This window comes from Montipora capricornis, chromosome 11, assembly GCF_036669925.1.
Source record: "Montipora capricornis isolate CH-2021 chromosome 11, ASM3666992v2, whole genome shotgun sequence".
NCBI lineage: Eukaryota > Metazoa > Cnidaria > Anthozoa > Scleractinia > Acroporidae > Montipora > Montipora capricornis.
In genome coordinates, this window is record NC_090893.1 from 16305637 (window position 1) to 16318136 (window position 12500).

General features: G+C 39.1%; 2 protein-coding genes, 1 long non-coding RNA gene and 1 pseudogene across 3 annotated transcripts; 2 read left to right on the forward strand and 2 right to left on the reverse strand.

Moving 5' to 3' along the window:
• The first annotated feature begins 594 nt into the window (after positions 1 to 594).
• On the forward strand, positions 595 to 2273 carry LOC138024107 (uncharacterized). The gene is made up of 2 exons (XR_011126897.1): positions 595 to 1244; positions 1619 to 2273. It is a non-coding gene; the product is annotated as an uncharacterized lncRNA (long non-coding RNA).
• LOC138024106 (uncharacterized) lies at positions 1449 to 8126 on the reverse strand. Its single transcript, XM_068871212.1, has 5 exons — positions 7972 to 8126; positions 3483 to 3808; positions 2937 to 3084; positions 2441 to 2645; positions 1449 to 2026 (listed from the first exon to the last, which is right to left on the reverse strand). Exons 1-5 carry the CDS (start codon positions 7978 to 7980, stop codon positions 1716 to 1718), a joined length of 999 nt encoding a protein of 332 aa, XP_068727313.1. The 5' UTR covers positions 7981 to 8126; the 3' UTR covers positions 1449 to 1715.
• Positions 3952 to 7591, forward strand: LOC138024105 (uncharacterized). Its single transcript, XM_068871210.1, has 2 exons — positions 3952 to 5357; positions 6114 to 7591. Exons 1-2 carry the CDS (start codon positions 4832 to 4834, stop codon positions 6686 to 6688), a joined length of 1101 nt encoding a protein of 366 aa, XP_068727311.1. The 5' UTR covers positions 3952 to 4831; the 3' UTR covers positions 6689 to 7591.
• Positions 8127 to 11314: 3188 nt separating the features above from the next.
• The window catches only part of LOC138023129 (uncharacterized), a 1793-nt pseudogene continuing 607 nt past the window's right edge, over positions 11315 to 12500 (reverse strand).

A 12500-nucleotide genomic window follows, 5' to 3' on the forward strand; every position in this document is an offset into this window, starting at 1 on the left:
TGGAGGTTTTGAACCAGCCGACATTTGAAATCAGGATGAGACTAGTACAATGTGGGAAAGCGCTATCTGAGAATTCCTTAGCAGAAAGGAGCAAGCGCTGCAGAGGTGGGAAAAGTGCCAAGCAAAGAATCACAGAAGCGTTTTTTGTTAATGCCGCTGGTGGAAAGGAAACCCCTTTCCTAATTGGTAGTAGTAAAAAAACTCGCAGTTTCGGAAAATTTGCCGTATATCTCTCGTCCTTGTGGAGCTGATTATTTCAGTAATGATAAGGCGTGGATGAAGTCAGACATTATGATAAACGTCCTGACCAAACTAAACAACAAGCTTAAGCACACTGACCGACAGATCCTCTTGTTTCTGGACAATGCCACGGTTTATACAAACGTTGGCCGTTTAGCAGTTATATTTTAAACAGAATTAACTGAATTGAGTGCGGTGTAACGTGAAGTGCTAGATTGCTATCGCATATGAACCATGTGAGCGTTAGCCAACGTTTGTATAAACGTAACCTTTCCTTGTACTTGTACATGTTCGTTTCCACGGCCTGCTCCCGTCTGACCTTGTAGCTCAGTCGGTAGTCTTCAATTCCGGTCCGTGGGTCTTCCGTCCATTTGATTTCCATGAAAAATGAAAAATGAAAAAATGGATTTTGTATTTTTAATGTTTCATTTGTTTTTACCAAGGAACGTTGAGAATAAAATTCCAACAAACACAAACATGAAAATCATGGTTTCTTATTGAATAAAAATTAAAAATGACAATACACATCTTTAATTTTTGTTTGCAAAGGAAGAGAGAAAAATAGAATAGCAGCCAATGGATTTGAAATCATTCTTTTTCAGAACCTTTCCAATCGGGGTCTAATTCTTTGATTTTTCAAGGAAGGGGCTTTCAAGATGGAGGAAATGATCTATGCAGTAAATATCCGATCAATTTTCAATTTTCCTCTGTCGATGATCAAATAAAAATGAAAAATTGACAAACTCTTCCGCACCATGGGACGGACAAGTCGAGACCTCAACTAACAGGGCTGCGGTTGGGAGAAGTCACGCAACCCTTGGAGGGGAGGGGAGTTGAGTTATGGCGGCTACAAGGTTTCGCCTCTAATCTTTACTAGGAGTCATATTTTTATTTCCTCGCCACAAATGTGAAAGCTATGTGGTTCCCTGCATATTCAGACGTTTTCAACGACTTGGACCTCCACTAGGCTGCCTTTTTAAAGGCCAAAAATTCACATACGCCAGGTACGTGATATTTGCATTTGCTCGAAGTAGTATTTGTATGAATCGAAATACATCAAGTAAAGGAACTTTTCCAGAATGAGACGACAACAAAAAGTTTGAAATCGCAGGAAAATTAACGCTACCGAGGCGAAATTATGGTTTGCAGTCAAGTTTGCCCCTTGAATAAGCTTATAAAAAACACAACGAACAGGTAAATCAGCACTCTTTCTTTCCAAACTCGTGGGTTTTTATTTTTCATTTGTTTTCAAGAATACATTTTCACATGTATAAAGCTGTTCAAAGCACTGAATTTAAACACACCATGGATCACACCCTCACAAGCTAAGCTGATAAAATTATAATTGTGTCATATACATTTTCCTTTCATCCTATAGGAAAAACCTGAGCAGTACTCAATAACAAGGGATGTGATTTGACGGAGGATACAGTGAAACATGAGGATAAAGTCAAACAACCGGCTGAAATTTGCAGCTATGAGCAATACTCATAAGTGAGGTCTCGGAATAACTGAATTGCATTTTGGAACAATGTTGGATTTCCATTTACTACATTTTCAAACACAGTGAGAAAATCAGGAAAATGTGAATGGAAGTGCTGCCTTCTTGCCGAACTTTGGCAGCCATCGCAAGACAATGGGTCTATACCAAATTCTGGCCAGGTTGTCAAGTGCCCCCCACTTCCTTCAAATAACTGAACAGCCACCTCTGTTGTTGGAACAACATCTGGTGTCACTTTAACTGTCTTGTCCATAGCTGCTTGCATATTGTTTGGTACCCCTCTTCCTGTAATGCAGTAAAAACATAACATTTAAGAAATTTCTTTACTCAAAGAGTTTTGTTCCTGTTTATTGGTTATAAGATTATTGCCTAAACTTGTATTTTGCTTCAGCAAGTACAATACTGTAATTAGCATTCAGGTTTTCCAGGGACAAATAAAATTACAGAAATTAATTACTTAAATCACATCCAGATATATGAAGTGAAATACTTGGTTTGCATTGGTGTGTTAAATGAAGGTTTATTGTAGAAAGGCCTGAATTGTCTTTATATGTTTCAAAATTCCCAAAAGTGGGCCCAATAGTTACTTTCAAATGATTGCTTAATCTCTGAAAAGGTACTTTTTGGTTATCGAGCATGTCTAGTTGTTCCTGTAGTTGTGCCAATGAAATCCTAGTTATAATGTTTCTACAATGTTACCTGTGACATAGTGGGCATTCCATGAGTCAATCACTACACGGGACCCTGCTTGACAAACTTGAAGAGTGACCCATGACATGGCAAATTTGGTAACTTCATCTTCCAAATTCAAGAGTTCTGAATTGACCATTAAGTTTAACGCCTTCTTTATGGGATAGTTGACTCTGAGATTCATTTCCAGCCAGACCCTTTCAATCCTGTGGTTCTAAAAAGGTAATTAAATAGTACCATATGTTATTGAAGAGAAATGTGGACTCGTTTCACATATTAATAGTCCTCAGGCCCTCACAATAGGCGTTATCGACAAGAATACCGGTAACATTTCACTAAGTCAAATGTCACAATATTATTTATTTGTGTTATAACTGTATCACATTTACAAACTCTTGGCTTCAGCTTGAGTTTGTAGATGTGATACTGATTGTATCTATCACTGTAGTGGTTAAAGTTTTACATAAGTATACGAAATCAGCTTCATTTGCCAGAAAGTACTAACTTGTTTGGATGTTGTTTGCTGATATGGAAGTCGGGTCGTGTTCCTTCTGTGTTGTCTAAGTAGGTGTTGAACAGAAAGCATCAGGCTAAATTCCTTTCCCTTGTCAACTCTTAGTTGATCCCACATTCCATATGTCAGAACCGACTGCCTATAAAAATGGGAAAAGTTTGCAATTCTGATAATTACAGCACAGAAAACTTGAACCTCAAATTCATACTTCTCTTATTGATTGAAAGTGTCGCAATATGATTGAGTAATGTCATTTTTATGAAAAAAAATATAAATGTACTATTACTGCGGTTCAAACATCGAACTTTACATGTGCCAAATCGAATGCAAATGAGCGAAAACAATAGATTTGTCTCCTTTGCATTTGATTCGGCACGTTTGAACCGGGCTAAATTGTTTGATACTCATCACATAGCAGTCGAGGTCGTCAAGTGTTGCTATACCCAAATCGTAAAATAACGTTAAAAGTAAATGAAACAAGAATATCATAAAATGTATCCCACAATAATATATGCAAGCCAATTGAGGAAAGCATACCTATAAATATGTTCATAAATTAGGAGGTTATTTTTCACGGGCATTACAACATGGCTAACAATCTTTCCACTGTACCCATCTATTGCGCACACATGAACAACACCATACATAACAAGCTTCTCATTTTGATCAATGTGAAGCTTGTGACCAAAGTATTCAGCAGCATAAGGAATGGGATTTGTCAATTGCTCTGTTCTGTCCTGTCTTTGACAGTGATTGGCGGGGTTCACTCGAGCAAGCGTGGAGGCAATCCTTTTTTCAGCCACTTCAATGCCATTACAACTGAAAAATCCTTTCGTCATCTTTCTTCCCCATGTAGGGCCAACCTGAATGGGAATGGCAAGAAGGGGTTGAAAACATTTAAAAAGGGTAATGATGAATTGTGAGATAACATATTCTGATGATTTCTTTATTTAAGGTAAGCATAACAGTTAAGCTTACTTTATTAACTGCTTCTTTTATAATGTCATCCAATATTATGTCAGTAATTCCAGATCTTCTCGAGATATTATGGTCACTGCAAAACCGTCTAACTGACCTTTCACTGAAGCCCCTTTGCTTTGGATAAATATTCTGAAGAATATTACTTATCTGGGCATAGCTTTTGCCTTCTTTAAGCACAAGTTGTGCGATATATTCAACGGGTATGTTTTCCATAGCACTGTACAAAATGGAAGCAAAAACACCTTCCGTGGTTATAAATATATATCTCAAATTTGGCGCCGAAACCGGAAGAAATGAGGAAAACTGGGAAGAAGGTCACGTGAATCAATGTGAAACGCCCTACGGTACTCCCACAACGTGCTGCGGAGACATTACATCAGAAGCAGTTGAGCTGAAAACCTGCCCCGATAATCATGCCAAACAAGAAGTTTGAGTTTAGAAGAGGTGGCAAGAACCTTACAATGTCATGCAATGATGTTATCCTTCAGAGACTGTCCGCTTGTTTTCAGGTGAGCTTAAACTTATTGGCATCTCGCGCGCCACCAAATTCAATACAATTCCACGCTGTAATGAAATCATTTTTAAAGTAGATTTTCTTGTTGCACCCTTTCATTTCAATGACTTTTGTCGACACTAACATTCCTATCATGTCTGGAACTAATGACAATTTGAATTTCTGAAAGAAGTGTGAACATCACCGCAATGGAGCAATTTGGCGGGAAATTCCCAGTGCTATTGATTTTGCCTGATTTTGCAAATTTCATAAAACGTTTTCTATTTTAGTAATGAGCGCCTGAGTAATTACTGCCCGAGATGACTGTTGTCTTTGAAAGTTGTTGATACATAAGGTTAATTTTTTGGTAAAAGCGTGACACGGTGTCGTGCGCAACGTACATGTGGTCTTCATGGTGATTCGAGTGAATTCCGTTGGTTCCTCCTTGGTTTATTCTAGGTCGATTATCTTGCAGGTCAACAGTGAAACTCTTTACTTAAAAGAGCAGTGGGGTGATCTTGCTGTTTGGCCCCTGGAAAATGGCCGATTTGACTTCTCAGATGTCTTGGATGGAACTGTTTTTGATGTCATGGGGGAATGCAAAGAGATGAATGCTCCTCAAAATGCCTTCGCTTACACTGCAGCCCCGACATCGTCATCAGGTGTAACGTCCAGTATGAAATCACTCTTCAATCGCCCATTTGTAAAGAAAGGAAACTCTTCATCTTCGTCTTTTGGTTGTAAGATCATCTTAGCTGAGATGAAGAAAACCCCCAAAGGAGTGACATTCAGTGACAAGAACCAAACATTTATTACTGTCAACGAGGAGACAGCTAATGTGACGTACATCTTACAAAAGGTCAAAGAAAAGTTTGGCGAAGGAGTGCTGTTAGTATCGGGCAATGGCCTTCCGATACTCGATGAAGAAGGCACACGAGGTGAGAATTTGTACACGTACATACAAGACAAACGAAAGTAGTGTACTGCAAGTCCTGGTAACTTTGCAGTTTAATCAGATTGGCCTCTTCTAGGTAAGAGATAGAGAGGTAAAGTTCGTTAAGGTTAGGGCCATGTCTGCGAATTTCCTTTTAAGAATGCTGGTAACAAGGTAAAAGTCATTTTATTGAGCTTTCCACAAACCTGGAGATAATTAGTCTCCTTGACAAGGTAATGGATACTTAACCAAGCTGCATAACATCATGTACATTCTTGGGAACTTTGTTGACCAGATATCTTGTGCTTAGGGCATGTGCTTCTTTGAAGTGCATTTTGGATGAACTTTTCATCAAGTCTTCACCTTATCATTGGCTATCAACTATTTCATTTTTCACAACATTAATTTGTTTCTTTTAGTTATACATTCCAATGACATAGGTACAAAAATGACAAATTATTATACATCACAAAGTTGTATAATAGCAATTTAAAGGACCTAACAAGCGGTATGATACAGTAATAAACTGATAAGGAGTTTTACAAAGGCATAGGACCCAAACACAGATCCCACTTGCTATTAACCCATTGACCCCTGAGAGTGACTCTTAATAGATTTTACTCTGTAAGACTCCCGATAATTGTGGTCGTCAATGGGGGGGGGGGTTGTCCTCGTGCACTTGAGGTGTGAATGGGTGAAAATTATTTATACCATAAAAGAAGCGATTTATTTCACGATGCTGTCTGTTTGTCTTATCCAGGATCAAAGTTTTGGAAGGTGGCCAGCCGAAAGATATATGCTGTATGTGACAACTATCCCCCTGAAAATAGGCCAGTCAAGAAGCCAAAAAGGAGACTCCCTTCCTCTAGTAGTTCTTCAGATTCTGATGATTTTCAACCTAAACAGAAAAATGTACGCTCGATTCTCAGATCTTTTGAAGAAGATCTCAAGAAAATTGGATTTGAGGTTACAGGTGCTTCTTGTGCACTTGAATCTGTCGTCAAAATGCTTCAGGATTTGACAACGGTTACATCAGCTATGCCATTACCACCAAGTGTTGTAAAGTTAATTAACGATGCCTTTAAATGTAAAGTTTGTTTGAAACTCCCTATGCATCCACCTATCATTGCTACAAGATGCTGTAACACCCTCCTGGGATGTAGTCAGTGTATTAATCACTGGTACAGTGGTGAGGATGGCTTGAATAAGACCTGCCCCCACTACCGTGAGCCTCAAGGGTATGCCCAGACATACCAGTTTAAAGGGTTAGATGAATTTTTGGAAGGTTTTCAAAAAGCTCTTTCTGGTAATACTGAGGATCAGGCTGACAATTAGGTTGCCCACTTGTGACCGATATGAAATGTTTTAAGTTTTGAACCTGATTGTGTAAGCAATTTTGGTATTCATATTTAGTCCTTAAATACTGGTATACAAATAGAGTGATTTTACTTGACCTGTGAAATATGTAGTGGAATATTACAGGCTATATGTGCGTAAAAGCCCCTATTACATGGTGTAAGCAAGATAGAGGATGAAAAAACTGACACAAAAACAGAACACAATAATGACACAACTGAAGAGATAAATGATACGATAGTTATTGTAATACTTTTCTTCATTTATTAGAGTAAACGTCAGAAATTTTTACAACCGATCATGGGGTGTTTTCGTGTAAATAGTCTGAGTAACAGAAACACAATAGGTCTAATTAGGAGGTAGTGTTACACAATACCTATTTTTCTCTGTTTCACGGGTCAAGTAAAATCACTCAATAGCCATGTTCTTAAATCACTAGCTACCGGTATGTTCATATTCTCTCTGCATTATAATAGCACAGAGGGGGTACCAAACAATATGCAAGCAGCTATGGACAAGACAGTTAAAGTGACACCAGATGTTGTTCCAACAACAGAGGTGGCTGTTCAGTTATTTGAAGGAAGTGGGGGGCACTTGACAACCTGGCCAGAATTTGGTATAGACCCATTGTCTTGCGATGGCTGCCAAAGTTCGGCAAGAAGGCAGCACTTCCATTCACATTTTCCTGATTTTCTCACTGTGTTTGAAAATGTAGTAAATGGAAATCCAACATTGTTCCAAAATGCAATTCAGTTATTCCGAGACCTCACTTATGAGTATTGCTCATAGCTGCAAATTTCAGCCGGTTGTTTGACTTTATCCTCATGTTTCACTGTATCCTCCGTCAAATCACATCCCTTGTTATTGAGTACTGCTCAGGTTTTTCCTATAGGATGAAAGGAAAATGTATATGACACAATTATAATTTTACCAGCTTAGCTTGTGAGGGTGTGATCCATGGTGTGTTTAAATTCAGTGCTTTGAACAGCTTTATACATGTGAAAATGTATTCTTGAAAACAAATGAAAAATAAAAACCCACGAGTTTGGAAAGAAAGAGTGCTGATTTACCTGTATCGTTGTGTTTTTTTATAAGCTTATTCAAGGGGCAAACTTGACTGCAAACCATAATTTCGCCTCGGTAGCGTTAATTTTCCTGCGATTTCAAACTTTTTGTTGTCGTCTCATTCTGGAAAAGTTCCTTTACTTGATGTATTTCGATTCATACAAATACTACTTCGAGCAAATGCAAATATCACGTACCTGGCGCATGTGAATTTTTGGCCTTTAAAAAGGCAGCCTAGTGGAGGTCCAAGTCGTTGAAAACGTCTGAATATGCAGGGAACCACATAGCTTTCACATTTGTGGCGAGGAAATAAAAATATGACTCCTAGTAAAGATTAAACGCGAAACCTTGTAGCCGCCATAACTCAACTCCCCTCCCCTCCAAGGGTTGCGTGACTTCTCCCAACCGCAGCCCTGTTAGTTGAGGTCTCGACTTGTCCGTCCCATGGTGGGGAAGAGTTTGTCAATTTTTCATTTTTATTTGATCATCGACAGAGGAAAATTGAAAATTGATCGGATATTTACTGCATAGATCATTTCCTCCATCTTGAAAGCCCCTTCCTTGAAAAATCAAAGAATTAGACCCCGATTGGAAAGGTTCTGAAAAAGAATGATTTCAAATCCATTGGCTGCTATTCTATTTTTCTCTCTTCCTTTGCAAACAAAAATTAAAGATGTGTATTGTCATTTTTAATTTTTATTCAATAAGAAACCATGATTTTCATGTTTTTGTTTGTTGGAATTTTGTTCTCTACGTTCCTTGGTAAAAACAAATGAAACATTAAAAATACAAAATCCATTTTTTCATTTTTCATTTTTCATGGAAATCAAATGGACGGAAGACCCACGGACCAATTCCCACCCTGATCAGAGTTTTCTCTGTCCTTGTGTGGGCCCAGTTCCATCAGTAGGGCTAACGCTCACATGGTTCATATGGGATAGAAATCTAGCACTTTACGTTACACTACACTCTCTTCAGTTAATTCAATGTAATCCCAACGCCTTTCTCGGACCAGCCTTGCCATTCTCAAGAACAATCTACAAAGCGTGTTGCCCTGGAAGACAGATGTGGACATATCGAGGAAAATAACAGCTCATCGGCAACGATCTGTGCTGCTCTGAAGATCAGAGCCGTACCCGGCTGGAAGACTTGCAAATACACCCTTTCCTTTAAAGAGTGCTTCTATCCTATGAAGCCAAGGTATCTTAAAACTATCGGAGACGCTCTTCAATGCACGTTCGAAATCTACTTCATTGACCACCATTTTGAGAATTTAGCTCCAAAGAAATATGAGCCACGCAAATTTTGGTCAGCGTAGATCACTTAATAATGTATGCAAAATTATTCCGGAACACGATTACTAACGGTAAATCACAGACGCTCCTTTCCGATTTTTTTTGCGGAGAGTGGGCGGCTGTACACAGGCTATTTGACGGAGAACGTTGTGAAGATTACATTCCCAGAAGTAACAAAGGTTAACTGCAATTTTCGTCATTGCAGAAAAACAAAAAAGGATTGGAAGGGGATTGTATATCTATGCACCCAAGACATTACAATCTCCGAGAAAATGCTTGGGACACTCACGACAAAACAGTTGAAAATGAACCCATACTAAAAGTTTGTAGCCAACAGTACCCTCTGCAACAGTGTCCTCTGTCTGGGGGCGAAAAAGGCAGCGAAAGAAGAACACACGTTGCTCATATAACGATGGAAGCATGTACAGTAAATTCTCTACTTTTCGCCCAAAATTTGACAAGTGTCCTGAAGTGTTTTGACCCGGATTGTAGGTGACGCGTACTTAATCTACCTCATCGCCTGAAGACTAGCAGTACAATGTATGCGCATGCAGTCGAAACGTCGCGATCCACATCCGAAGTGACCACATCGTGAGAAAAACGATTATATTCCTCTTTAATAATGATAATAATAATAATGATAATAATAATAATAATAATAATAATAATAATATTAATAATACTTAACATAGCGCCTTTTAACATTAAAATGATCAAAAGCGCTTTATATGAATTTAAAAAAATATATGTATATATATAAATATCAGTGGAACCTAAAACGAAAAGTACACAATTGACCACCACCCAGTGCCACTGCTAAGAATTACTGTTGTAAGCTAAATTAAAAAGATGTGTCTTAAGTTTTTTATAAAAAATGCTAAGTGATGTTATTTCCCGAACATTTGCTGGAAGGCTGTTCCACAGTGTGGGGGCAGCAGCATAGAAAGAACGAGCTCCCAATGTGGAAAGCATACGCCCCTTCGGACGGTCCAAAAATATTGAAGAATTTGATCTAAGCGAATAAACAGAACAAAACCATAAGTTACTAATATAGCTAGGTGACAAGTTATAAATAGCCTTAAATCTAACAATAGATACAGTAAAACAGGTAGCCAGTGAAGGTTATATAAAACTGGTGTGATATGATCATACTTTTTAGTGTTCGTTATTAATCTGGCTGCAGCGTTCTATAAGTTTACTTATATGATATTTGGGAAGGCCGTAAAGTAGGCTATTACAATAATCTAATCTAGACGTAACGAAAGCATGAACTAACGTTTTAAGGGATTCCTGTGAAAGGTATTTACAAATCCTACGGATATTGTGAATATGGTAAAAAGCGGTCTTGCAAACTTGATTTATGTGAGAATCCATACTAATTGTCAAATATCGATCCCAAATTCCTTACGTTAACCGAAGGATCAAACGTGTGATCACCTACATGAAGTACTGATGGACTTAATTTATTTACCTGCTGACAAGTTCCAATAACTAAAAATTCAGTTTTGTCATCATTGAGCAACAGCCGACCTTCAATAATCCAGTTCCTAATACCTTTAATGCAATCCTTCATTGCGCGAATGGCCTCATCCTGGGCGTTAATATCATCAGGCTTGAAACTAACTGGGTATCATCAGCGTAACAATGAGCCTCTGGGAGATGGCGTTTGATAACCTTGAACAGCGTAGAAGTGTACGTAACGAATAGTAGAGGACCTAAACAGGACCCCTGAGGTACCCCACAGTTAAGACGGTGTTGATTAGACAGAGAGCCATCAATACAGACTTGTTGGCATCGATCAGAAAGATATGAACGAAACCAATCGAGCGTGACGCTGCGCATTCCAATGTCCTTGTCGAGTCTCTCCAACAGAATGTCGTGATTGACAGTGTTGAAAGCTACTTGCTGAGAGTTCACGTTCAGTAGAACATTATTCATCACTTTCAGAAAGGCTGTTTCCATACTGTGGGGTTGGCGGTACGATGACTGGAGCTGAGTTAATAGTTATGTGACTATGCGTTTGTTGGAAAACAGCCTTCTCTGTAAGTTTAGAAATATACTGCAAATTACTTGCAGGGCGATAATTCTTCAGCAATAATTCAAGACCAGAAGAGAGACTAGCACACATTTCCATTGAACAGCAAATACACCTGACTGAAGTATTCAAGTTACCACGATGACTAACCACAACCTATTTTACGATATGTTCTCAAGATGTTAAGATTTCAGAGTTTAGTCTCTTCAGTTATATAACACACACTTCATTCCCCTCAGTGGAGGTATTGCGAAGCGCCAAGGCAAAGTGTCCATCGTTAGTTACCGCAAATGCTGTTATGAAGCTTAACTCACAGCCGACATTTAGTAGGATTGTGCGCAAGTATTCGCCATCTTTGCTGTAAATCGAAACTCGAGGGACTTCGCCGTAGTGTGCTGACAGGATGAACAAAAGTTCACTCGGCTGGTGAAACTTCATAACTCTGGGAAGCAACCCTTCCTGCAATTGTATCTTTTCCTTTTTATGATCGACGTTGTCCTCGATGCCAACTGAGTGGAGGATGGAATCTTGATAGTCCAGTACTAGAACACGTCCTTCTCTAATTGTAGAAAGACGAGAACTCCCCCTGTGGCATAAGACATCGACACTGTTGAGACGCTCACCAGTCTTTGAAAATACTTGTACAGTCAACTCTACCTCCTCGTGTGCATAGTATACGTAATACCTTCCTTCCGAAACTTCTGATCTATCCTCAGTCATTGAAACCAAAACGTTACCTCTGCTGTCCACCATCAGTGAATGGACAGTGTATCCAGTCCTTGTTTCAAAGGTGTGGTGCAGTTTCGCTTGGGCGTCGAACATATAAACGTACCCATCCTTTCTTCCAATTCGTTTCAGGACATACACGTTGTCGGTCTGATCAGTTTCTACACGTACACGGTAACCGCTTTCGATGTTAGGAATAGGAAGAGAATGGAGGAAGTTGCCTCCACTGTCAAAAAGTAGTACTTCGTTAAAATATGCAATGATAAAATGCCCTTTCGTGTTTATAGCGATATCGCTTATTCCCGGTAACCACTTATTTTCCCTTGGCAGATCAAACGACCAAGGCTGCACACAACACTGCTCCATGTCCATCCCACGAAGCTCTTTGGCTATTCTTTCGTCGCGCAGAAGATCAATTTTCTCTCCTCCTACTTCAACACTTGGCCACAAGAACAGCTGTCTGCAAATCCTTCCATCTTCGACGAACTCATGCGTGAAGTCGTAAATAATGCGATTCATTTGACATACGAAAGCAACAATTTCATTTCGTTGATCCTTACCAAAGATTGACTTGAAGCCTTTCTTGAGCAATACGCTGAAGTTCTCCTGAACAGCAGAGAGCGAGTGAAGCTCTTCAAGACAATATCTCAATGAGTCTAAGGCGCTTACC